General features: G+C 47.9%; 4 protein-coding genes across 6 annotated transcripts; 3 read left to right on the top strand and 1 right to left on the bottom strand.

Moving 5' to 3' along the window:
• Positions 1–1,000: 1,000 nt before the first annotated feature.
• LOC112895010 (chaperone protein dnaJ 20, chloroplastic-like) lies at positions 1,001–3,430 on the top strand. Its single transcript, XM_025962869.1, has 2 exons — positions 1,001–1,527; positions 2,869–3,430. The coding sequence occupies exons 1-2, from the start codon at positions 1,057–1,059 to the stop codon at positions 3,016–3,018; spliced, it is 621 nt and encodes a 206-aa protein (XP_025818654.1). The 5' UTR covers positions 1,001–1,056; the 3' UTR covers positions 3,019–3,430.
• Positions 3,431–8,175: 4,745 nt separating this feature from the next.
• On the top strand, positions 8,176–10,208 carry LOC112894357. The gene has a single exon (XM_025962041.1). It carries the CDS (start codon positions 8,321–8,323, stop codon positions 9,908–9,910), a length of 1,590 nt encoding a protein of 529 aa, XP_025817826.1. The 5' UTR covers positions 8,176–8,320; the 3' UTR covers positions 9,911–10,208.
• A 4,714-nt stretch (positions 10,209–14,922) lies between these two features.
• Positions 14,923–19,792, top strand: LOC112893019 (zinc finger BED domain-containing protein RICESLEEPER 2). Of its 2 annotated transcripts, none has more exons than XM_025960156.1 (3): positions 14,923–15,133; positions 16,751–16,854; positions 17,204–19,792. In XM_025960156.1, exon 3 carries the CDS (start codon positions 17,235–17,237, stop codon positions 19,428–19,430), a length of 2,196 nt encoding a protein of 731 aa, XP_025815941.1. In that variant the 5' UTR covers positions 14,923–15,133; positions 16,751–16,854; positions 17,204–17,234; the 3' UTR covers positions 19,431–19,792. The 2 variants fall into 2 exon arrangements, with proteins under 2 accessions (XP_025815941.1, XP_025815942.1); XM_025960157.1 differs by having other exon boundaries at positions 14,923–15,137.
• Positions 19,793–20,542: 750 nt separating this feature from the next.
• Positions 20,543–26,243, bottom strand: LOC112891984 (elongation factor 2-like). Of its 2 annotated transcripts, none has more exons than XM_025959003.1 (3): positions 26,090–26,243; positions 23,613–23,749; positions 20,543–23,226 (listed from the first exon to the last, which is right to left on the bottom strand). In XM_025959003.1, exons 2-3 carry the CDS (start codon positions 23,701–23,703, stop codon positions 20,786–20,788), a joined length of 2,532 nt encoding a protein of 843 aa, XP_025814788.1. In that variant the 5' UTR covers positions 23,704–23,749; positions 26,090–26,243; the 3' UTR covers positions 20,543–20,785. The 2 variants fall into 2 exon arrangements, with proteins under 2 accessions (XP_025814788.1, XP_025814789.1); XM_025959004.1 differs by having other exon boundaries at positions 23,613–23,746; positions 26,090–26,239.
• Between the last annotated feature and the right edge of the window lie 1,022 nt (positions 26,244–27,265).

Here is a 27,265-nt window from a genome sequence, read left to right as displayed (position 1 = left end):
AGTAAGTGCGAGCTTTGAAAAAGTGCGTGTCTACGCTGTACTGTTGTGCTGTTTCGCGCAAGCAGCCCTAGCTATCAGACCGGACAAGCAAATAAAATGATATTTAGTGCATTTTTAAAGTAAAATGATTTACATACAATTAGAGGGGAGTGTGCAAGCAGTGTGCCAAATGCAAAAAAGGATAAACAACACTAGCCCATAGAAAACAGTATTCATTGACTTACCTTGATTTTAATTTCCTACGACAACTAGGAAAGACACATTGTTTATTATTTGGTAACTAGGATTAATGTCAAGTTGGGTTGACGTAGCTCGGCTTGGTTCTGCTTGTTAAGACACTCAATAAGCAAACTAGCCAAGAGCATGGCTCAGCTGGGGTTTGACTCGTCCTATTAAAACAAAACTCAATACTGCTCATATAAAGGGAATTACAATCGCATGGTGAGTTACGTGCACGCTTTAAGAAATGAAGAGAATAATATACATTTGTTGATTGCTCCACCACAAGAAAAGAAAAGAAAAAGGTAGCAGAAAGATTGTGTCTAGTTTCCGACGGTGCTTATGTTTTCGGAACATTAATAAAGTATCGTATATGTCACTTGGAGTTTGAAATTTCCTACAAATTATTTTGTGGCAAATACTCACACACAAATTATGTTGCAAAAAAAAACACCCCACTGCACACATAATTGAGGAATTTCACCTATTTTCGCTGATATAGGTCCTTGGTATGCTTTGAACTTTTTGATATGGTGGCTAGTTGAAATAAAATAACTTACGGGGGGAATTGGCGGTAATCTTTGAATTCTTTATCTTATTTTAAGACATGAATTCCAAAGTTTACAAAACAACGAATTCTCACATAATTCGACGAAAATCCTCCAAATTTTTGCACGAGCGCCTCTGCTGCTGGTGGTACATTGTCTGTTGCGCGACGGAGTGGGGTCCATCGATTTTTTAAGATATTTCTTTGGCGCTAATAGCCTAGCTGCGGAAGCCAACCCGGCACCCACCGAAGAAACCAAACCAGCAGGCGAAGCGCAGCAAGGAAACCACATGCCCCACCTCGCCGCCACTCCCCCCACTTCCTCCGCCGCCGCCCTCCCCACTGGCGCCGGCCGCGTCGCGTTCCGGACCTCGTGGACCGTCCCGCGGCCGGTGGCGCGACGCCTGCGCCTGCGCGCGCGGGGCGTCCGGCGGGAGGGCGGCGGCAGCAGCGTGCGAACAGAGGAGCAGGAGACGGAGGCGACGACGCGGACGTTCTACGACCTGCTCGGGATCTCGGCGGAGGGGAGCGCCGACGAGGTCCGGGCGGCCTACAGGCGGCTGGCGCTCAAGTACCACCCGGACGTGTCCCCGCCGGGCGCCGCGGCGGAGAACACCCGCCGCTTCATCGAGGTGCAGGAGGCCTACGAGACGCTCTCCGACCCGAGCCGCCGCGCCAGCTACGACCGTGCGCTCGCCCGTGGCGTCTGCCGCCTCGCCTTCTCCGGCTCCCGCTCCCATCGCGCCTACTACCACCACCAGGTGGGTCACCGCTCTCCTCGCTTGACCCCTGATTGCGTTGCATGCTACTTCGATTGCTATAGGAGTGATCTCTTGGTCAGGATTACGACTGATTTGTGTCTGCTCTTGGGTTGAGGGTGGGATCTCGAACCACTTTGATTTTTAGATTCTGAATTGGAGAGGAAGCTACTGGCGTAGTCACTGGAAAGCATGTGTTAAATTCTGCCTAATTTCTAGGCGGAGCGGATTTACTGAACTTTATGGAGCTTGAGTGTTCAGCGAAGGTCTATCAGCCTGCAATTTGTTGGGATTCCAATCAAGGCTGGAGGGTGTGTGCAGAGTTCAGATCTTTGATCTGTATTGTGTACGTGAGCGACTCGTCGGCTCATCTGGTCGTAGATCTGGATCCTTTTGGTGCTTCATCTGTTATTTGAAAAGCAGTCTAGTTGTTTCAGCTACATCAGTCCTTGATTTGAGTTCAAACATATGCATCCTGAGTGAACTGCATCTGCAACTTGTGTGAAGCTGTGAATCTAGATGTCCCTGATTAATGAGTTTGTTAGTGCGTGACTTTCACATTGATGCTCATAGTTAATAAGGCTTGTTTGGCGGAGCGATAGGAACATATTGTAGGTAGGCTTTAGCTTGATTAAATACTTAGTCTATGCAACTCTAAAACTTGTAAAACATATAATTTCCTTGACATGGCATGACATTTGTATTCACAAGGTATACATAAGATGGCTGATTGATCAAGTACCGAATGACTGATGATCTAAGACATTGATTAGAGTCGTTCTGGGTCTTTTAGGAACATCTCTTGTGGTTTGCAGCTCACTGTAAATTTTCGGTGTTTGAACTTTGAAGGCTGCCTTTAACTTTACCATGCTTGAAAGATTGGTGAATTCTGTATGCAAAAAATAAATATAAACAAGGGGTGTCTGAAAACTCACTGTATCTTTTTACATATGCACAAATATTTAATAAACAGACTCCATGTTGCGATAAACATATGAATAGGAATGGATAGGAATTTTCCCTAACACAAACAGTGTAAATAGGGGATGGATAATGAGTGACTAGCAACACGCAGAAGAGTTTGGAGAAGTCGTTTTCATGTATGTCAGCATTAGTTTATCTGGGAAACAGTTTGAAAGGTTCAGCCTGACGTGTAAGACTCAGAATTGATGGAGTGAGCTTATCTTCCTATTCTGATGGCTTATATCAGTCCTTACAGGAGAATCATTCATGAAGTTGACAAAACCCATTGCAACTGTCAGCCATTATTTGTTATTCCATTTTCGAAGTTTCAACTCTCTGAAGCTCTGTTTCTCACTGATTTGTTATCCATGTGGGCCACAGGACCATGAAGAGAAATCTGGCTGGAGAAGATCTTGGGAAGACCAGATTGCGGAACTGAAGAGGAGGAGCATGACGAAGGATTCAGACGAGAACCTGTCGTGGGGAGCTCGGATGCGGAGAAGAAGGGCCGAGGCATCATCAGCAGAATAACTGTGATAGTAACCCTTCCAACGCAACAATGGTCGTATCTAGCATCTGAACCAAAACCAATTATACTTTTGTGTAGGCGCGACTCGAAGGCTGTTGCCTGCGGGGTTTTAAGCTGTGTATCAAAGATGAGCCTGCTGAACCTGCAGCTGACCTCTTATTAGAATCGCTTAGTACTAGTAATGTAGCAGTAGTTGATGTAGCAGTGGCATCTTCCAGGATTGAAAAAAAAAAATACAGCAACACCTGGAATGCCATGGCCCTGCCCTGGTGTATATAGTTGAATCGCTACCCGCCTGGCTGTATGTAGAAATTCCAACTATGTTTACTCTTTTTGAGTCATGTACTGCCTGGTGCAATGTAAATAGTACAAACAGCAACAGAAAATGAATAAGAAACCTAGTTCTTCCTCCCATATTCTGAATGTCTGCTTTTCTTCAGAAGTTCATTCCCTCTGCCTTTATACACAAACACATACACCCACACGCCACAGCCTAAGCATGCACAGACATCTAGACCTACACACTTCGCATACCTGTATACAATCCCGTCCCTGCTGAGATCGACAGAACCATCATCTAGAGTTGCACAAGTGACACACACGTCGCACTCATAGTTTGCCTTCATGCAAGAGAGGCAAATGATTCTTTCTCTAGAAGAGGCAAATGATTCTTTCTCTAGAAGGCATGCCCCGGCGAGACACGAGGCGGCTCGCCGGCGGACGGCGGGGGAGACCAGCTGTTCCCACCATCACGGGACCTTCGACCCGCATGTTCTAATTAAGGCTGGATATCGAGCCGGCTCGTAACGGCTCGGCTCGGCTCGGCTCGTTGGCCAGCTCGAGCTGGCTCGTTTAGCTCGTGAACCAGCTCGAAGTTAGCCCGCCATGGACGCCGAAAGGGGGCGTAGGCCGTCGAGGTCGAAGGCCGGCGCGCGGGGCCGTGGGCGCGGCGCGGCAGCGCGCGGCATGGGGCGAGCGAGTGGGCCGCGGTAGTCAGGGCGTCGCGTGCGCGCGTGGGGCGGCCGCGGCGGTGCCGCCGGCCTGGCTCGCCGGTCGGGGAGAACGGAGGCCCGCAGCCTGGAGGCGAGAGCAGGGAGGCCAGGGAGGTCGAGCGGCAGAGGTCAGACGGCGGGTGGTCGGGCGCGTCGCGGTCATGCGCCCGTCAGCCCGTGCAGCTGCCTGGGGATGGGATCACGAGGCCAAGCAGCCAGCCAGGGGGAGTCGGTTGAGGTAGTGGAGGCGGCTGGGAGCCTGGGACTGGGAGGGGAGAGCGGAAAACGGGGTATGGTTTGAGCTAATTTTAGACGATGGGCAAATTGGGCTGAGAGCTTTTATGGGCCAAATCTATTTGGGATAGAATTGCTGGGATGTAGGCACGGCTCGTTCCGGCTCGCGAGGTAGCTCGAGCTGGCTCGCTAATGGACCGAGCTAAAAATCTTAGCTTGGTCTGCTAATATTTTTCAACGAGCCGAGCCGAGCCAAGCCACTGACGAGCCGAGTCGAGCGAGCTAACCATCCATAAGTTTTTCGTCCAGCCTTAATTCCAATAACTAACTCTCCACCGTAGCTTGACGAGTCGACGGTGGGGATCGTCCATGTCGCCGTCGCCGAGGGATTTACTGTGACCATGAGCGACGGTGAAGGTGTGGATACGAGCAGCAGTCTTGCTTTGTGATATCTCGCCGGGAACTGCTCGCCACTGCTGCTTGCTGTGCTGGTGGCGACGGGCCCTCACTAGTCACTACCACTACCTGTGGTGTGGGTGATAACGGGGTGAGGACGAAGTGTTCCTTGGTTTTCCTGACCAGAAGAAAGATTGGATTGGTGAGCGGCGAGACTGACCCTGTCGCTTTCCGGATGGAGAAAGGACAGTTCCACCTGTCCATGCTGGTTGGGTGATTGTGCCTCGCTGTTCTCATCTGCCACTCCTTTTTCCACTCGGCAATTGTTCTGCGCGCCCGGTGGTTACAGGTGAAGTCGTTAGTCGTCCTCCCGGTGACCTGAAAAGTTAGCAGCCACCCTCACGGCCCAGGCTGTGAATCAGCTGCTGTCAGCTTCAGTTTAGATGAAAAGTCACGTACCACTCAGCTTGGCTTTGCCTTGCCCGCTATGATGTAACTGATCGGCCGGGAAAAGAATGAAGGATTGGATTGGACACTTGGATCAGCGACAAGTGCAGCGGTTGTTGGCCTGTCGTGGCGGCCGGCCATCGCCGCAGTTCCTGACTAATAATGAAGTTGCAGTTGATCATGCTAGGGACCTAGTGTGCAGGCCTTTTTACAAAAAAAAATAATTAAAAGATAGAGTCGTTAATTTTTTTTAAGAAAAAACATCAAAGAAAATGTGAGTGCCCATGTTACCGGGACTCGAACTCGGGTAGATACGATCCAGCATAAGGAACCTGTTCGCTAGAAAGCATGTTTTATGAACTACTGACGATGCAAAACAATATAATGCAAGCAGCAGGAAACAAAACTGAGTGATCATCAGTGATGATTTCAAGGCCTCGGCGATGCTCAACCTCCAAAGACGCATATTGCTCAACCTCCCAAAACACAATGTTCGGTTGGCCGGGGATTGACCGGGTCGTGGCCCAATCCACGTGGGTCACCTTGACGTGGATTCAACCCCAGCCCACGAAGGAAATTGAGTTCGGTTAGCCCACTTGGGCTTTGTTCGGTTACTAGGGATCTAATCGACTAATCCCCCAAAAGAACTTAGGCAGAGGGGGATTGGATGAATCCCGCTCATGTCATCCAAAACCTGTGGGAGATGAATCCCTTGATTCCTCCTAATCCCTTTCTTCACACCCTGTGTTCGGTTTCGACCAGGATTAAGACAGGGATTATTGTACTTTTGTACTGCTAAAAAAACAAGCTCCGATGAACTAAGGGCATGTTTGGAGGAGCTAAATTTTTTAAATCTTAGCTAAAGTTTAACCTATTCTATTAGCATTCCTGTTTGGATGAGCTAGTACTGAAACTTAACACTTTCATCCATTAGCAATTGGATCTAGATGGAATCTAGATTAACATCACTCCATCTAGATTAACATCACTTTCTTCAGCTCAGGATCGGAGCACTCAGCCCATGATCGTTGTACCATAGACAGTTGTTTTATTTACAATAGTGCCAATAATTCTCCAAGAACTTCGAGGGAGTTGCTAGTTGCGTGTTCACATCAACCACACGGTGACACTGCAAAAATTACTTTAAAAAAAAGACAATGCAAAAATTTCATAAATTTAAAATGCGAACCTTGACCTAGCAGCGCAGGATACGCAGGCCAACATGCAGCACTTTGCTAAATGTGAACTAAAATAAAAGCACAAGAAGATAGAATAGAATAATACAAGCCAGGACATGGTTTACTCTCGATCACGCCACTTACCAAGTACTATATATATATACACATACTCTCTCCGTCTCTCGGTTTATATATATATATATATATATATATATATATATATATATATATATATATATATATATATATATATATTCTCTCCATTTTTATTTACGTGTCGTATTAAATTTATCTTAAGTCAAAATTTGCTAATTTTAACTGAATCTATAGAAAAATATAGCAACAACTATGCTATCCAACATATGCACTATCAACGTATACTTCATGGTGGATCCAATGAAACAAATTTAATATTGTAAATGTTATTATTTTTTCTATAAATTTGGTCAAAGTTGGCCCAATTTAATTTAGAACAAATCTAATACGACATGTAAATAAAAATAGAGGGAATACATATTAGATGTACTTTTTCTTCTCATAAGTGGAACGGTACACAAAGATAAGTGCACCACAAGACTAGGTGTCTAGGTAATCTAGACCGCATCGTGTATGCTACACGTTATTTACATGTATTTTTGCGACTATCATGAAATGGTTGGATAATCTTGTATTGCACTGCACTAGCGTTACTGATGTTTAGGCTGGCAGTTTATAATATAATGCATTGGTCTACCATCAGGCTGGCAGCGTGCCCGCCGTAGTCCCCTTCAAAGACTATCAGAAATTTGAACATTTGAAAGTTGGATGCATCTCGCATACGTTATTGCTCGTATCGAGATAAGCTTGACAAGAAGCTTACAAAAAATCTAATCTTATATTAAAAAACTTCAGGTACAAACTAAAAGTAATGGCTTGTCGGCATAGTTCCAAGTTTGTCTACGTAGCCGCTTCGCCCATTTAAACACCGTTCAACACAAATTGTGACTAGCTATGTTTATTTAATCAGATATTCATCATATTTAATATTTGTTTTTTAATATCCATTTAGTCTGAATAAATAGTTACACTAGCTCATTCCAGCAGCTCTAGCTCTAAAAAAATCTTAGATTCAGAGTTGTATACACCAATAGCACTTGGATGAGTCATTTTCGTTCTTTAAGACTTGAATAAACATAATTGTCTACAGCACTTTAATTAGTGTACAATTACTGAATATCTAGCCTGGATTTTGGCACTGTGCTGTGTAGTCCCTGACTTTCATAAATTCTCAGAGCTTGAGCGGTGAGCATATTGAAGAAATTTAACGTACCTATTTTGTTCTTATATTCATTTCGATCACTTCAGGTTATATTATCCAAACTCCATACTCTGCACTTGTCCCGAAGCCGAAGCTCTGCCCGAAAATATTTATAAAAAGCGTACGTCTCGGCATCGTAAAATGCGGTGGACTACAAGCAAGTTGGACTATTATTCTGCGCATGGGCATCCGATCTGATCGCGTGCCTCACACTCGATCTGATCCTAACGTCAATGCTGGATGCCGTAATTCGAGGTCAAACGGGCGAAATCTCGAGACGGACGGATCGCGTCGGCGCCAAGCAAGACCTGGATCGATCGTGAGGCTCCCCACCACGCGCCGCCCGGATCGGGATCACCGACGGCGAAGCCACTTGAATTGAATCCCTCCATACTCCTCGTACGTGCATGCGGCCAGCCCCCGGCAGGCAGAGGGACACGTGCCGCGCATGCCGGCTCCCCCGCCCCGGCGGCTTCTGCGCGCCCGGCCGACGCGATGGACGCCGCGTCGCCGGCCGGTCAACTGGGTCGTGCTGCGGCCGCTTGCCGCAACCGGCTTTGTTTAAAGACACGGCGATGTTCCTTTCTCAGCTTGGTCCTTTCTCCTTTGCTGCGCGCGCGTCATCTTCTTCCGTGCTTACACAATCGTGTCGGGGTGGAGACAAGCAGGCGGCAGCGGCGTCGGTGATCCGCCACCGCACGTACGCAGCATTTATTTCCCGCACTGAGCCCGTCGCGCAGCTTGCTAGCTTGGAGGTAGCATGGCGGCGGTGAAGGTGTCCGGCCCCAAGAAGGTCGTCGCCGTGGACGACGCGGCGGTGGCCGTCAAGGTGGCCAAGGGGAGATGGGCGCTCGCCGTGCAGTCCTTCCTCGCGCTCTCCGTCGTCGCCCTGTGCGCGCTCCTCTATGCCCCGCGCTTCTTCTCCGCGCCCGAACCGCACGGCGCCATCGTCGGCTTCTTCGCGCCCAGATCGACGAGCGGTGCGTCGTCGGTGGAGCAACTCGGGCTAGAGCACGTCGGCCTCGGCGGCGGCGATGCGGATCGGGAGGGCGGCGGCGCGCCGCGACAGGTTCTCGACAACCAGGTGGGCTCCCCGTGCTCGTCGCTGACCAGCCACAGCATCTGCTGCGACCGCTCGGACTACCACTCCGACGTCTGCTTCATGGCCGGCGACGTGCGCACGGACGCCGCGTCCCTCTCGCTCCTGCTGTTCCCGCCGGCGGCGCCCGCCGGAGGGGCCGCCGCCGTCGCCGTGGAGGAGCGGATACGGCCCTACACCCGCAAGTGGGACGGGTACATCACCAAGACCATCCACGAGGTGAGGCTCCGGGCGGCCCGGCCGGAGGAGGCCGCCGCGCACCGGTGCGACGTCCGGCACGACGCGCCGGTCATCGTCATGACGGCGGGGGGGTACAGCCACAACCTGTTCCACGTGTTCAACGACGGGTTCCTGCCGCTGTGGCTGACAGTGCAGCACCTCCGCCGCCGCGTCGTGCTCGCGGTGCTCGCGTACAGCCCGCGGTGGGCCGGCACGTACGGCGAGATCATCTCCGGCCTCTCGGGGTACCACGTCGTCGACCTGCTCAGGGACCGGAGGACGCACTGCTTCCCCGGCGCCATCGTCGGAACCCGCTACCACGACTACCTCGCCGTCAACTCCACGCGGCTCCGGGACAGCAAGACCATCGTCGACTTCCACCGGTTCCTCGCCGACGCGTACGACGAGCAGCCCAAAGACAGCAGCGGCAGCCAGCCGGCGGCGACACCGCCGGGGCGGCCAAGGCTCGGGATCGTGTCGCGCAGGGGGAGGCGCGTGATCGAGAACCAGTCGGCCGTGGCGCGGCTGGCGGCGTCGGTCGGGTTCGACGTCGACATCATGGAGACGGCCACCGGGGCGCCGCTCTCGGCCGTGTACGCGTCGGTGAGCTCGTACGACGCGCTGGTGGGCGTGCACGGCGCGGACCTGACCACGCTCCTGTTCCTTCGCCCCGGCCGCGCGGCGCTCGCCCAGATCGCGCCGCTGGGCATCGCCCTGCTCTCGCGCAACCTCTTCGGCGTGCCGGCGTCGAGGATGGGGCTGCGCTACGAGCAGTACGACGTGAGCGCGGCCGAGAGCTCGCTGAGCCGCAGGTACCCGCCGGGCCACGTCGTCGTGGCCGACCCGGCGAGGGCGAGGAGGGAGCAGGGGGGGAAGGAGTGGGAGCTCGTGGAGCACGTGTACCTGCGCGGGCAGAACGTGAGCCTGGACCTCGACAGGTTCCGGGAGACGCTGGCCAGGATGCACTCCCGGCTGAAGGAGGAGCCACAAGGACAGGTGCCCAAAAGTGCAGATGCGTTACCTAAAATGTAGCCTTGTAATGATGTAGAAATGATCATCATTATTGTTACTTTACATTTTCAAATACAGTAAGTAGAGCACATAGATATCAGATGGCCTCCTGCCTGGGGCTCTCCTGGCCGTTTGGGGGCTTGGGCTCCATGATCAGTTGTTACTTGTTAGGCTGAGGCAGGTGGGTCATGGATGAAAGCTCTGTCCGGCTTTGGTTGTAGCCATCAATGGCGACTACCTCAAGCAACATTCACCTCATATATGGAGGTATTGGTGCGGGCTTGCGGCGACCCCCTGCCTTGAATTATTTAGGTGAAAATCTAATTTGGTACTGTAAGACGGCTGACGGTGTTGTACTGCCTCCGTCCTAAATTACAATTTATTTTAGTTTATATATATATATATTACTATGCATCTAGATATATGCTATATCTAGATACATAGCAAAAATAATATATTTAAAAAAATCAAAACGAATTGTAATTTGGAACAGAAAAAGTATCTATGTAAGTTGGCCAGTTGTGAAGCTAGATAGCTAGGTAGTAGATTTCTCTTGTTGCAATCCTATTTATGTTGTGCTCAGCGGTATAAACTAGAATGTTTTTTCTTCATCTAAAAAAAATCAGCCGATAATTGACTGTCTGATCACTATTAGATACACCTTTGATCATCTTCAACCTCCAGAAACACACCCGATTATGGTACTCGCTCGCACACCTACAACCAGCCCACCCGTATCCTCGACGGCTCCCCTATCGTGCTAACTTAGGGTCCTTTTGGTTGAGCTGTGGATTTCTTAGAATCTGATTTTAGCTGCCAGCTGTGGGAAATCAGCTGTGAGCTGCCAGCTGTGGAAAAGCTGAAAGCTGTTTGGCTGAAACAGCTATATACAGAATAACAACCAATTCATATGCACCGAATAACAACCATATAAGCAAATAATTGATACTGGAACAACATTTCTAACGCATATACGCAGAGAAGAAGGGAGGGAGGAGAAGAATGGGAGGGCGTCGCTCCTATCCCCACCCTTGCCTAGACCCAACCACTATCCACCTACCGCAGCCCCCCTTCATACTTCATAGCCGTTGACCCCAATGCTTCTGGTGACATCCCTAGCTTTAACACTGTTGCATGCGCATCCGATCCTTTCCAAGTAACTCCTTCCTCTAAATACAATCCAGCACATGCAGCCTATGACTCAAAGGCCGCTTAGAAGTTTTGCGAAGAAGTAAAAGTTGCCACGATCCAAACAAAAATATGCCCGCAACAAAATGAATGGTCAGCAGCAGTGCTCATAACAAAGGTTGGGCTCCAACCTCTGTATAGCTCGTGCTCTAATCTAAATCAACAAGACACGCGGTGCGGCTTAATTCGTGTGGCCGGTTGCAACTCATCACAAGTGAAGAGACACAAGCGCTCATCCTAAGATGCTCAACAAGTCGTCCAACCCACCGTACTCATAGACCGCACCGCAGCCGGTCTCATCCCTAGTCCCACCCTATTAGTAATGTTGTCATGGGAGCCCAGCGGAAAAGATAAATGCACCAACAAGCTACGTAACCTCCACGCATCACCTTGGCACGGCCTACTTGGCAGACATAGTGTGCCACCTCAATGTGCGGGCCATGGCACGAATTACGAGACAAGTAGAATGGGCCACAACCCGTGACCTTACTAAAACGTCACAACCTGGCTCCACCGCTCCTCTCCCCTGGTCTTCTGCATCCTCATTCATTCCCTGCTAGTACATTGCGCGAAAGCGTCCATATTTACTTTGTTGCAATTTGGTAATAAACTATTTTAAAAGACATACAATGCAAACGATGGGGTTTATAAAAATAGTATATTTACATCAGGAAGGTTACAACAAAATGCAGGACGTCTTGCTGAGGTGGCAGGACATCTTGCTAAGGTGATGTGACATTACATAGTATAAGATTAAGTGCTAATAATGTACATATATTTAGCTGCGTTGTGGTGTAATTTAGACTTGGAAGGGACGCGTCTTCTTCCCAAAAGAAGTGTAGATGTCCTGAAAAAGTTGTATGGAAGATGGGTTAGTAATGCAATTAAGAAAAGGTTCTTAAAAATTATTTAACTAATCTTTTAGGGTTTTGTAGCTGTTTAGTTAGGAATGTACCTGGATATTAGGATCCCTAAGAAACAACATAAACATTATCTTTAGCAAAATGGTCTTGTGAGTATGTTATTCATGTAATTATATATGAATGCACAGATTGAAATACCTAGAAATTAGATGGAGAATGGTGAGTTCATGGAGGTGGTTTGTACCAAATCTGCATAATTTTTTTCTTGCTGTCATGGCATTTGGCTGTTGGAAGTTCTTGACGTGAATAATATTTTTTTTTTGACTTTAGACCAGTAACTTCCCAAGGCAGGTGCAGTATTATGCCAAGCTACTCTCATATGGTTTATACAAAATATTGCTATTGGTGAGAGAAGTAATAAAAGAGAGTTTTGGATTCTGAATTGCATAGAGCTTCTAGTGCTCGGCATATATATTTAGAATACAGATATCTAAATCGCAGCACCTGAGTTAAGGGTAATGAAGATTTTCCTTTCAAATAAGAGCTCTCCAGCTTGATACCTGTAAAAAAAGCTGCAAGACCACTTGTATCCGTCTGGCCTAGAATTAAATTGTAGGACATGTGCAAGGTCATTATGTGTTCTGGTGAAGAAGAGAGTCTTGATACTTCTTCAAGAGAATTTGCACAGGAAAGAAGATAGATATTTTCAATGCTTCCACACTTGAAGCAGGACTGCTATTTACTGACATCATCGGCTAATGTTTCGTCGATGGGATCATAAAGGATATATTTTTTCCACTGTGTCTATATTTGAGTAGGAGCTACTGAAGCTGCATTGTATTGAGATGGAGGGTCTGGATTCTTGTTCAGAAGAGCTTACACAGGAGAGGGCATAGATTTCTTTTTCAATGCTTTCACACTTGAAGTAGGGATGGTCTTTATTTACTGATATTGCAGTGTACGTTTTTGTCTGTTGGGAGAGGTTATAGTCAAAAGTACAGTAAAGATAAAAGGTCGAAAGGAAGGACTCATGTGTTCATATGGTTAGAGAGGTATTATTTTTTCCATCGGTTCCTTTCAAATGTGGGAAATACTTTTCATATGGTATAGAGGTTTCAACAATGTTTCAAGAGCTCTTTACCTGTCCATTCGTAGCATACATTTCTTTTCATCTCTTTTGCTACCTGATTGAATGTACCTGACTTCAAGTAGGGAGGATGTCAGTACTATTTAGGGGGTCTGCTGGCAACGATACTAAAAGACAAAATGAAAAATAGGAAAAGGTAAAACTGGGAAATTTGTCATAGTCATACACATGTGTGAGTAGTTCTATAGAGTACTTTCCCTTAGGGAAAAATGTAAAGAACATATATTGCAGGGGAAGAACTAGATTGATTTTTTAGGCTTAAATACCAAGGCTGCTTCTGACTAGTTTATGGGCGGGCACTGCCATGTTGTTTATCCATTAAAAAATTCCTTTATACAAATAAAATCAACCAAGACAACTGCATATCGATCAGCAGTGGGAAACCAAAGATTTACCTTCTATGTTGTTCCCTAGACCTAAATCATCAGCGTCAAAGTAGCACTGATGCCGAGCAACCAATCCAGCCTATTTCCCATCAGGTTCATCACCAGAAATTAAATCACGACGAGCGGTGGGTCAATGAGCTTACCGGCATCCTTGTCAGCAAACATGGAAATAGATCAATCGAGGATCCCCTCTTGCTCTCAATCCAACGAAGGGAGCCACTGCTGCAAAAAAAAAAAACAGACAAGGGGAAGAAAAAATAGATGCGGATCACATGAGATAAAGAATGGGGGAGGAGCTCCATAGCGTCAGGAGCAAACTCCGCAGCCGGCGCGGGCGATCTTCACGGGCAGCGCACGGGAGCTCGGCCAAAGGCCGTGCCAGGCATTGCTCCCGCGGCTACTTCTAGGCGGAGCTCGCGGCTGCTTCTCATCTGCTGCCGCTGGCAGGGCGGCGCGCAACCTTCTCGTCCATGTCCGCGGCGTCGCCCGCCTCTGTCTGCTTCCTTGCCGAATCCCGCCGCAGAGGTGTAGGAGGGGTTGGATGGTGTGCGTATGCGGTCGCCCTCGACGGGAACGTCACCAGCATGGCCGCGAGCTGGTAACTGACGTTCCCATGATCGCCTTCCTGGACGCGGCCGCACACCGCTGTCGCGGCCACTGGTGCTGGCCGTGCAGGAGCAGGACCCGGCATGCAGGCGACTGCGGCGGCGGCCATATCCTCCTCCTCCCTGATGCGGCGCAGCGGCGGGCCGGCCGGGAGGTGGTGGCGGAGGGGGTCGGGGCGCGAGCCGGTGGGAGCGGCCGGGCTTCGTTCCTTTTGACTTTTGTGGTTGGAGTACTGGATCTAGGGTGAGAGAGAGGCGAGAAAGGAGAGCCGCGGTGGCTCGAGCGGCCAGAGCCGTGCCAGGCCCATGCTCCGCAAGCGGATCCGTGCGCGCCGCACCCCAGCCGCGTGCGTGAGCATGGGACGGGCGGTCATATATAGAAATTTTCCACATCTCGCCGATGGTATCCTCTCGCCCTCGTGTAAGCTCTCTTCTCTTTGCTCCCCAACTCGGCATGTGAGCTCCTTTCATTTTCATTTATGGGTTGTAGATCTACGCGTTTAGGCTAAATTCCGCTAAATCGGTAGAGGCATGCGTGAAGTTTGAAATTTCTAGGCTATTTGCAAGTGTTTTACGTGCCTGACTTTGGTGCCGTGCCGGGGATTTCTTCTTCTTCTGCTTCTTTCTATTTGAGGAAATTTTATATTTTAAACAGCAGTGTCGGGTGCGGTTCAGGACACCTAGTCCAAAGACCCAAGCCGGTCCACGCTGGGAGGGAGGCCCCCACCTGGCCCACCAGCAGCGTCACAGCGCGCGACAGCTGGGAGGCCCATCGATGTGGGCCGCGAGCCCATTCGATCCCCGTGCCCCGCACAGGCAGCCACCAACCCTCTCACTCTCTCACTCTCCCTCCCTCTGCCCGGTCGTCACAGCCCCCTTCTCTCTGTTTCCCGTCCCCTCCTCCCGAGATCTAGAATTCTAGGGTTCGCCCGCTCGGCCTTCGTCCTTCTTGGGCCGAGCCCTAATCCTGCCGCACCGCAGTCCACCACCAATCCCGAGTTGGTGGATCGCCTCGCCTCCGCTGCGCCCGCCTGCCTGCCTGCTCGCTCCTCCGCGTACGTAAGCCCCCCAAACTCCAAACCTTCCTCGTCCATCTCCCTCCCGCTCATATTCTTCCAAATCCGGCCCAAATTTTTTGCGTTCGGGGTTTAGATCTGGTGGTCGCAGTTCGAGCTGGTGTGTGTTCGCGCGCTCGGTTCGTCGGATCTGTAGGGGCGCAGGGGCTTCGCTCAGCGGGTTCCGGGGGAATGGGTCTAGATCTGGTGCGAATTTTCGCGGAGACATTTTTTTATTTCTCTGGGCTTCTGAATGCTCCGCCGGTTGGCACTAAGGATTTAGGATTACGTGCGAGCATAATTTGTGCGAGGACAATATGGCATGGTTTTGGGAGCTCGTATTTTGCATACCGTTCTTATTGGTGGAACAATTGCATCTTCTTCTCCTTCGGGGGAATCTGGGGACACGGGAAATTCGGTAGCCTTTTCGTTTCGCAAGGGGATCTTACTCAGGGTTTGGCGTGGCTTAGGTTGGTGCCGAGGGACTTGGTAGCTACCTGTAAGGAATTTACAGTGGCAGTTTGACTTCTTTGTTAAGGTGAAATGTAACCTTACCTCACCTGGACGGCTGGACGGGTGTTTTCTTAGTTCATGTGTCGAGGTAGCGAGTAAGTACAACCACAAGTTATGGCGCGGGATCCTGAAATTCTGTCGAGACATCCATAGGTTTTGAGTAGAGCAGCTGGAGCTAATGATTCCGCGTATGCTGTATCTTTGTGAATCTTGTGCCTGGCCGAGGGTGGTCATGCTTAAATGGTTCAGATGAATCCAGTGCCCGAGACTCAGCTAGGTTCGATGCTAGGAAGTTAGTACTAGTACCACCACCACTGGTTTGTGCTAAGGATGAGATGAGCATGGTTCTGTTTCTTTTCCCCCTAAAGGCTACAGGTACATGAGGTGGTGGCATTTTGTTCTTCAGCTACTTGTGTGCAAAGTCCCTGTCGTTCTACTGAGGTGCTATCCTTCGGGCTTGTGTTTACTTTCTGTTACAACTTGCGAGTCTTGCGCACATTCAACCACGTGCATTGAGCCTTTTGCATTGCTTGGTCCGTTGACATTGTAAGTCAACTTTTCCTGCATTTCTAATGCTATATTGGTACATGTGTAAAATATTGCTTGCAATGTTCCATTTGTGCAACTTATTCTGATTCTTATATATACCATCTTATGTTTTAGTGATTGGAAAAGCCACCTTTATATTGTCTAGTTTACTATATATATACCATTACTGTATAGCTTTTGGATTTTTTTTTCTTTGCATTCAGGTGGTCTCTGAATCCTGTCTTATAAATTTGTTGTTGGTTACTGGCTTACTGCTTCTGTAAACAACGAGAACCTATCATTATAAATATGCAAAATATCTGATGTCTTCTGTAGTTTGTCATGACAACCTTGAGAATTTACCTGACAGATTAGTTTTGTTTAATTTTATCCTTGAAACTAACAAGTGATCTGGTGTGATTAAATTATGCCTCACATGATTTTATTTGTTCAATTTTGAGAATTTACCTGACAGATTAGTTTCGTTTAATTTTATCCTTGAAACTACCAAGTGATCTGATGTGATTAAATTATACCTCACATGACTTTATTTGTTCTGTTCATTTGAATTGACAGGCATTCTTGGGTTCCATTGACAACAAACAAGATCTGGCATACCTGCTCGCTGCTCGGCCTAGCTAATCCGGACTCCGGATCTCAGTCACCATCTACCACATCCTGTAAACTCTCCCCCTCCACTTCAAAACTCGAACGTGTTCCCTTCCTCCCTTGCTCCGGATCATCTCTGTCATGTTATAATTTCTTTGTGCTTTTGAGTTCATAGAACTGCACGTGCTTGGGCTAGATTCTGTTGGATCTATAGGAGGCTGTGCATTGATACACGCTATATTGATACATGTGTAAAATATTGCTTGCATTTGACTAGATTTTTGTATCGTGAAATTATGATCTTTGTCATGTTGTGAGTATATTGATCTGTTTCACTAATATTAACGTATTGAAGTTTACTTTGGTACCACTTTAGCATTTTGACGATGTCCTGATTTTACCATGCTATATATCTGACAGATCTCACGGGTTCAGCTGCTAGCCTATCGGCATGGCTGAGGAAACCGCCAATGACACTCAGGTGGCCCAAGAAAATGAGGTTGCTCCCAATAATGAGGCAGTCCAAGCAGATGAATTGGTCCAAGCTGATGAGTTGATACAAGGTGAAGAAATCAATCAAGGTGATGAGTTAGCCCATGGTGATGATTTTGTGCAAGGAAATGAGTTGGCCGTTGCTGAGGAAACGACCCCTCGGACTGGAACCAGACGGAGGAGAAAGAAGTCCTTGGTATGGGAACACTTCACCATCGAAGAAGTTGCTGGAGGGGTCACACGGGCATGCTGCAATCTCTGCAAGCAAACCTTTGCTTACAGCTCTGGCTCGAAGATTGCTGGGACTAGCCATCTCAAGAGGCACATTACCTTGGGTTCTTGTCCTAAGATAAAGAATCAAGAGCAGAGGCTGGCACTGCCTTCAGCAGGAGGTACTGACAATGATGGTGAGGGAACTGTGGAGCGGCGAACCAAGAGACGATACAGATATACTGGTTATGCAAATGCTGCTTTTGATCAAGACCGCAGTTGCTCCTACCTGGCGAAGATGATCATTCAGCATGACTACCCGCTTCACATTGTTCAACAGCCGGCATTCAGCACTTTTATTGAGAGTCTGCAGCCACGTTTCAAGATTGTGGATGTTGATACGATGGAGGGAGAGGTGTATTCTGTTTATCAGAAAGAAAAGGAGAACCTGCTTCAAGCATTCAACACTATACCTGGAAGGATCAGCCTCACCATAGGATTGTGGACAACGAGTCAGACTCTTGGCTATGTTTCACTTGCAGGGCAGTTTATCGACTCTGAGTGGAAAGTACACCGAAGAATGCTTAGCTTCATGATGGTGTCATCTCCTCATTCAGAGAATGCACTTAGTGAAGCAATTAGCATGACCCTTTCTGACTGGAATATGAAGGACAAACTATTCACCATCACATTGGATAATGAATGTTCCTCACATGACATTTACAGTGCAAATCTGAGGGATTATCTATCCAACAAGAACAATCTCATGCTTAAGGGACAGCTGTTTGTTGTGAGGTGCTATGCCCATATCCTTAATGCTGTCGCCCAAGACATCATTGCTTCAATTCACGGTGTTATCTACAATATCCGTGAAAGCATAAAGTTCATAAAAGCTTCTTCTGCCCGTGAAGAGAAGTTTGCTGAGATTGCTCTGCAGCTGGAGATTCCCAGTACGAAGACCCTCTGTCTGGATGTCACAACCCAGTGGAACACCACTTATCTGATGTTACTGGCTGCCTTGGATTATAAGCAGGCTTTCACTACACTTGAGACCTGTGATGATAACTACAATGAAGCTCCTTCAGGAGAGGATTGGAAGAAAGTTGAGGCTGCCTGTACTTACCTGAAACTACTATATGACTCTGCGCACAGCATCATGGCATCAACAAACCCAACTTCAAACCTTTTCTTCCATGAAGCCTGGAAGCTTCAGCTAGAACTATCAAATGGCACAGGACATGAAGATCCCGTTTTCAGTAGCATTGCCAAAGATATGCATGAGAGGTTTGACAAGTACTGGAAAGATTGCAGCCTTGTGCTAGCCATTGCTGTCGTCATGGATCCACGTTTCAAGATGAAGCTTGTTGAGTTCAGTTACTCCAAGATTTATGGGGCTGAGGCTGCAAAGTATGTTAAGGTGGTCAATGATGCTGTGCATGAGCTGTATAAGGAGTATGTTGCTCAGCCACTCCCACTGACCCCAGCCTATGCTGAGCAAGGCGAAGCTAATAATGGGCCAGCCAATGCGAATAACAGTCATGGAGCTCCTGGTTCCACTGGTGATGGGCTTCTTGACTTTGATATGTACCTTTCCGAGATCCAGAGTAGCCAGCCCTCAAAATCTGAACTAGAACAGTACCTGGATGAGTCCCTCACTCCACGTATCCAGGAGTTTGATATTCTGGACTGGTGGAAGCTTAACACAGTCAAGTTTCCAACCCTTTCTAAAATGGCCCGTGATATCTTGGCCATTCCAATGTCTATGGTAAGCAGCGGCAGCTCCATATTCTCTGCTGGAACAGGAAGTCGCATGCTTGATGACTACAGAAGCTCTCTTCGTCCTGAGATTGTGGAGGCACTTGTCTGTGCCAAAGACTGGCTCCAGTACTCAGCACCTGTCACCGAGGCTCCAAGTTCTGCACTGGTCAAGGCTGAAGGATCATAGGTTCACTGTGGTCACTGCTTCCTTGTCAAAGTATGAATCTATCTGTGTATCGTATCTATGAGTGTAGTTAACTGTAGGTGTATTGTAGGCTGAAATTGCGAACCGATTGTGATCTATTCTGGTATTTATCTTGTAGAGGTGTAACTTGTTTGTGTCGAACTCTGTTTAATTTGCTGTTGTTGTAATGTGTATGTGTTGTCAGAATTGGAATTAGGCAGTGAATGAAATTGCAAAGAAAGAGCAGCTTAGTTCCTTGGCTTGGCTACAAGTTGTTAAGAGAATGGTTCTGGTATGTATCAGGCTGTAACAACTAACTTAAGTTTTCTAAATTTATAATTGCAGGAGAGCTGTACCTGTGCTCTTGAGCAGTGTAGTATGGATCGGTTTGATTGGATGCTTTGGTTGCAAGAGATCTGTAGTTGTGCTCTTAAGTGTGATGGGACACTTACACAGCATACTGGAAATGAAACTAACCCAACTTAAATACAATAGCACAACAAACAAGGAGATTATTGAACAAGGCAGGCAACACTAGAGTAGTAAACTAGTAATGATTTTGCTCTTGAACAGTGAAGTTTAGGTCGGGTCATTTTCCGGAGATTATTGAATCCGGTCAACCATAGGGACGGGTGGGGCGGGACGAGCACCGTAGATTATCCAGTGTGCTCGTGGAGAGGAAAAATCCAGAACGGGTCGTTGTACAGATTGTCAATTCTCAACAGTTTTTCACATTTCCTGTGCGGCCTTGCCAAGTCCAATCCAAGACTTCCAAGGTAACAAGGGTGTTAGGCTGCCGCACCAGTAGATAATTATAATTTCACATAGAGTTGTGCCTACTACGCCAGGCCAGTCACATGAAAGCCACTGCACACGGATATGCTCGCTGCCACGGTACGAACAATGATAAACCGATCTGGGTTGGAAGAATTACAGATACGTATACGATGGAACCACCCAAAATCCTACCAAATCAAACAGATGGATTTATACTCTAGACCTGGGAGGCCTGTAATCACAGGGGGCAACACTTGTATGACCAAAAAGAAAAGACACCAAAACCTGGCAACGAAAACTAACAACCTGATAGCAAAAGCAAAGAATTCACAAGACAGTAGAAACAAGCGTTGTACCGCAAATACCACCACTTAAAACACAGATACCAACTCTGTTTCATCTGTTACATCACAATGGATAACAAAACAGTCTTAGCAGGACACTACCATATGACTAATGATGTTCAGAAACTCAAGCATATGGCAACTGAAGGAAATGAAACTCAAAAGTAGTTCCCATTACAGTGGATGAGTAGACGATTAAACCAGCAGGGGGTAACAGTAGAACACAAGACCAAAAATTTAGAGCTTGTCCTCAAACTCAGAGAGAGGAGTCATCTGCTCCTTGAGACCCTTCCTCTTGCGGATGTCCAACACCAGCTGAGCAGCCTGGGAGCCAGCCTCCAAAGGATCAGAGCTCATCATGTCCCAGTGGTCAAACACACACTGAGGGAACGCCTGACCAGAGGTTGCAGCCCTCAGTTGGCTGGAGAACCCAAAGGACTCGATGACAGGGAGGTAAGCCTTGATGTTGTAGAGCGGGGTCCCCGGCCTCTGCATCTCCTCAAACACGTGCCCTCTCTTCTGGTTCAGAACACCGTAGATACCACCAAGTGCATTCTCGGGAGCCTGGATCTCCACAAGGTACACTGGCTCGAGCAGCCTTGGCTTGGCCGTGAGCTGAGAAGCATAGATGACCCTCCTGGCAGTTGGAATGACCTGGCCACCACCCCTGTGAATGGCATCAGCATGAAGAACAACATCACAGACCTCAAAGCAAATGCCACGCATGTTCTCCTCAGCAAGCGCTCCCTCCTTTGAGGCCCACTGGAAGCCAGCCACAACAGAATCCTTGATTTCATTGAGATACTGCACTCCCTTACACATATCAACAACCATGTTCGGGCCGGTGGTCTCAGGTCCAAAGCACCAAATCTTCTTGGCAAGATCCTTGTCCCACCCAAACTCCTCAGAGAGGATCTTGGACCGCACCTTGGGATCATCACGTGGACCAATGCGTCCCTCATCAATAGCCTCAGCAAGACCCTCTTCCAACGGCCGGGCTTCCATGTAAAGACGGTTGTGCTTGTTGGGGGACTTGCTCATGACTGTTCTGCAGGATTTCTCAAGAACAGTTTCACGGAAAGAGACAACAGGCGGGGAAACAATAATTTCAGCACCACCCATGAAGTCTTCCTGCAGATCCTTCAGACAGATCTCAAGGTGAAGCTCACCAGCTCCAGCAATAATATGCTCACCAGATTCTTCAATGGTACAGAGGACCATAGGATCAGACTTTGCCAGACGCTTCAAACCTTCAACTAGCTTGGGTAGGTCAGAGGCAACCTTGCACTGAACAGCAACACGCACAACAGGGGAGACAGAGAACTTCATTGCTCTGATTGGGCAGGCATCAGCTTCCTTCTCATTAGTCAGTGTAGCATTCTTTGTTATGAACTGATCCAGACCGACCATAGCAACAGTGTTACCACAGGGAACATCCTCAACTGACTCTTGTTTCTTTCCCATCCAGATAACAGTACGCTGGACACTCTTGACGTACAAATCCTTCTTCTGGCCAGGCACATAGTTGGGACCCATGATCCGAACCTTCATACCAGTAGCAACCTTTCCGGAGAAGACACGACCAAAGGCAAAGAACCGCCCTTTGTCAGATGCTGGAATCATCTTTGAAACATACAGCATGAGAGGACCCTCCGGGTCACAGTTCCTGATGGCAGTAGCATAGATATCATCAAGGGGTCCCTCATACAAGTTCTCCACACGATACTTCTGTGCCTTTGCTGGGGAAGGAAGGTGGAATATCATCATCTCAAGCAGTGCAGTACTAGCTGGAAGCCAGGTTTGCATAACACGCTTCATCAAAGCCTTGCCAACCAATTCCTTCTCATCAGCCTTCATGGTAACATTAAGCTTTTGAAGCATGGGCCACAACTTGTCCTTCTGGTCGTTCATGCAGGTGTTGATGATTTGCTTGATGGGCTCATAGCAGAACTGAACGAATCCTCTCTTGCAGGAAGCAGAGCCTGTGTTCTTGGTGGTCCACTTCTTCGTGGCTGGGTCAAAGAAGTTCTCACCCCAGAGCCTCTCCATCATCTTAGTTTCATCAACTCCAAACTTGGATGCATACATCTTGGCAAAGTTGGTGAGGGTGAAGGCCCAGCCATGCAGACCAGCAGAGAAAGCAACAGTACCCTTCTCCGGGTAGACTTGGACATCACCAAGGAGTTTATCTTCGTATGTTGCCATAATGACGTTGGCATTCTCAATGACACGGGAGAAAGTCTGGTAGGCTTCCTCACCCTCAACCTGAAGCTCAAGGAAGCACCTGTCCATCTTGTTCACAGTAAGGACTGGTCTAATCCTCTCACCAAGAGCCTGGCGGAGCACAGTCTCAGTTTGGACACAGACACCTTCAATACAGTCAACCACCACTAGAGCACCATCGGTTATACGAAGTGCAGCTGTGACTTCCGAAGAAAAATCGACGTGCCCAGGTGAGTCAATAAGGTTGATCAAGTACTGGTTACCATCTCTCTCACCTTTGTAATTCTTCAGTGACTCCGGAGTCATCTCATAGTAAAGAGAGATACCAGTGGACTTGATTGTAATACCACGCTCTGCCTCATCTGCACGAGTATCTGTCATGCGAACATCACCAGCAACTTCCTGGGCAATAATCCCAGCAGCTGCCACAAGGGAGTCTGTAAGGGTAGACTTGCCTGCAGAGAATTAATGGCATGTAAGAACACTATGGAACTTCAACATCAAACTCAACATGCATCATAGAATAGTACAGGTTAGGGATAGATAACCTATCTCAAACTAACAAAGACAATAATAAATCATAATATAAAACACATCAACAGATACTATATATACCGTAATAATTAAAAGAATCAATAAGTCTATTTCCTACATGGAATGACTTATCTTAACGCATAATTAACTAGCCCTGAAATAAATATTACAGCATGAATAACATCAACTCTGAAGCGCAATACAGATCATAAATATTGAAAACAAACCACGTGCTAAAATCAAAAGGCCTGAAAATGTTAAACAACACATATGTATGGTATCTAATAAAACACAGTTCTTAACATACCGTGGTCCACGTGAGCAATAACAGACATATTACGGATGTTGTTCTTTTTGTCCATGATGGCACGGAGCTCCTCCGCCGTGAACTTCACCATCTTGACTTCTTTTGAAGATCACACGACAAATATATATATTTTCCTGCTGTTCAAAGGTGCAAGAAAATAGTAAGAATCTAACCAAAACATTAGCAAATAACTAACCAGAATCTTTCATAATAAAAGAAATTGACTAAGGTAATAAACACTGTAATTGTCAGGATAATAGGAGACGGAAAAAAATGTTAAATGTGGTATGTGAAAAATGATTGAGATCCAATCCAGAAAGTTATTAGAAATTGTTTAACCTCTTTATCAGGCTAAAGTATTCTAACATTTACAACGACTAATGGGATTGGATGCACATAACAGTTATGAAAAAAATAAACTGAAGATTACATTAATTAAACACACAGGGTGCATCCTCATCAAAGTAATATTTAATTGACACAGGGTGCATGCAGTCAATGATCACTTAATAGGATTTTTTTTGCATTGCCTCTGGCTCAACGAGATTACACAGCATAGTACACATAATGGAAACTGCAGTGAGCTACTAGAAGTGAAACTAATCAAACTTAAATACAAAAGCACAACAAACAAGGAGATACAATATTAGACATACACATCTACAGGGTTACCACTTCAAACAAAGGACTCTTAGGGCCTGTTTGGGACTGCTTCACTTCACCAAATTCGACTTCGCTTCATGAAAGTATAGCCAAACACCCTCAGCTTCACCAGCTCAGCTTCACAAAAAAACGTGAAGTTGGCCCCAACTTCACAAAATCCATGAAGCAGCTAAAAGGGTACTTCACGAGTAGTCGTTTTGAACTCCCTCGTGAAGTTGGGGGTAAATTACCCACCAATGCCATTGATTACACAACTGAAACGTTTTTCTTCTATCTCTCTCCCGTACCCCCCCCATCCCCCCCACCCCCCCCCCCCGCTTCCTCCCTCTGTCCGCTCCCATCCGGCCATCCCTCTATCCGCGGCGGCGCGGGCCACGGCGCGGGGCAAGGCGCGGGCGTCGCGGGCCCCAGCGCGGGCGGCGCGGCGGGCGCGGTCCACGGCGCGGGCGGTGCGGCGGGTGACGGCGCAGGCGGCGCGGCGGGCGCGTGGGGCACGGGCGCGGGGGCAGGCAGCGCGGGCGCGGGGGCACGGCGCGGCGGGCGCGGGGGCGGGGCAGGCGGCGCGGGCGCTGGGCACGGCGCGGCGGGCGGGGGCAGGTGGCGCGGTGGGCGACGGCGCAGGCGGCGCGGCGGGCACGTGGGGCGGGGCACGGCGTGGTCGACACGGCGGGCGCGGTCCACGGCGCGGTCGGCGCGGCGGGCGACGGCGCAGGCGGCGCGGCGGGCGCGGGCGCCGGCGGCGCGGCTGGCAGGGATCTCGACGCTGACACGAGCAGTGCCGCCGGAGCTGGCGGATGAGGCTGCTCCCATGAGTCATGCCCGCATCTCTTACATTAAAATTTAAATGAAATCCTCTGGTACATCGTTCAAGGGTATAAGGGACTTTTTCAAGCTGAATCTCTTTTTTCTGAAGCTGAAGTTGGTCTGGTAGCCAAACACTTTCAAAAACTCTGCAACTTCAAAGCTGAGCTGCTCTGCTGTGAAGTTCATGAAGCTGAGCTACGATTTGTGAAGCAGAGCAGTCCCAAACAGGCCCTTATATAGACAGATTATCAGGAGTGGCAAACCAACTTACATGGAAACACCAGAAGATTAATTTAGACAAACATTTAAAGTAGCTGAAGATTCTAACCTTCAGAAAAGAGTAGCTGAAGATTCTAACCTTCAGAAAAGTCTAACAGGCCAAAAGGAATGCATAGTTTACGAAACAAATTCAAGTGCCGAAGTATGGAGAAGCACATCAATAGTGTTCCAATGTACTGAACATCGCAAGACAAAACGAGATCATATGGATAACTACCCTGAACCTAAGAACTACCAGCAGACCACAAATCGTAGAATAAGATCAGGGTGTAGCAGCCACAATTATTAATGTCGAAACAGCATATCTGAGTCAACAGATTAGTTCCACCAAAGGATCCCACCATATCCACTTCATAGACCCTAACGTGTAAAAACTAATCGACACGATTAAGAGAAGAACCGAAGAATCCAAAAGGTTTTTAGTGAACCAGGATTGCACCGCATTTCTACAGATCGTAGAGATGGGTCACAGAGAGAACCGACAGGGACCCGTAAACCAACGGATTGACATAAATAAATTACATCGAGATTACCCCCCAAAAAACATCAGATTCGATCAGCACACACCACTTCGAGGCCTACGATTCAATCCAATCAGCACACGACACTACTAGATGGAACCAAAACGAATCGAACTCCACTAGAAATACTAATCAGCTAGAAGCACGGCGCATGGATGAACTAGCTCTAGCAACAAGAGTGAGATGGAGCCGAAAAAGGGGTTGAGTTACCTTGGTTTCGCCTCCCGATCTGAGAGACGAGATGTGGAGGCGCCGCCGGAAGAGGACTAAAACCCTAGCCGCCGCCCGGTGAGGATGGCTATCTATAGCTGCAGATTTGAGGAACCGGGCAAGAAATATCCCGCGGGTTGGCCCGGTCGATCCAGACCGGCGTCAAGTGAGGGTGCCAAAGGGAAAAGCAGGGTCAATTCGGGGAAATTGCGGGCGGTGCGTGGCGCTTGGCCGTCCGATCCAGCAATTTCTTGGGGCAGTTCGGGAAGTACGCCTGTGCGGTCCGGCTGTGTGGCGATCCGGTTTAGTCGAGCCGTCTGCGCGGCGTGTTGGGGCGGCTTCTGGGCCACTCGTCACCTGTGAGCTCACTCTTGGGCTACCAGTCGGCCCACGGATAGAGCCCTCGCTGTTTTGCATGGACCTGGCCCGTTTCCACGGGTGACGTCAGTGACCAGAAGGGATGTGTGCAGGGGTGTGAATTATGATGCACCTCTTTTAGTTCAAATATTTATACTATTTATTTAAAATAAAATTTTATTTTAAAAAAATAATATAAATACTTAAACTAAAAAGATTGCAGGTGCACCTAAGGATCACAAATTTGCATCCATATATGTGTATACCTCACGCGAGCACGCCTTATCGGCTACTGGAACACTCCGCCCCCGAATGCTCACCGGCCCCGTCGGTAGTGAACGTGCGAAGGAGAGGAGGGGCATGCCTTGCGGTCCCTTGAAGCTACAATGGATATAGGAATTTTTCGTATCATCGTTGAGACTGATGCAAATTATATTTATTTTAGTTATTAGCTTGATCTAAAAATTTGATAAAATAAAGGCAAAATAGGCGTTTTAGTCCCTCAACTTTGAGTCGAAGGTCAAGTTCATCACTCAACTTTCAGATTGGCCAATATAGTTCCTCAATTTTTATTTTTTGGTCAAACTCATCCTTATGCTGATATATACTCCATCATAATATAAGATTTATGCAAAAATTCATCTTTACCCTTAGCTCATTCCCCTTCTAAAATTATTTAAGAGTTGAGCATCACAAGTGTTTAATTTAGAACATAGAATTTTATTTACCCATGCATCAAATTGTATTGTGGACGCATGGAGAGTAAAATTAAAGCTACTTGTTGTATAACTACTTACCATCATATAAAAGACTTTTTGC

This window comes from Panicum hallii, chromosome 5, assembly GCF_002211085.1.
Source record: "Panicum hallii strain FIL2 chromosome 5, PHallii_v3.1, whole genome shotgun sequence".
Lineage (NCBI taxonomy): Eukaryota > Viridiplantae > Streptophyta > Magnoliopsida > Poales > Poaceae > Panicum > Panicum hallii.
This window is presented reverse-complemented; position numbering and strand designations above follow the sequence as displayed.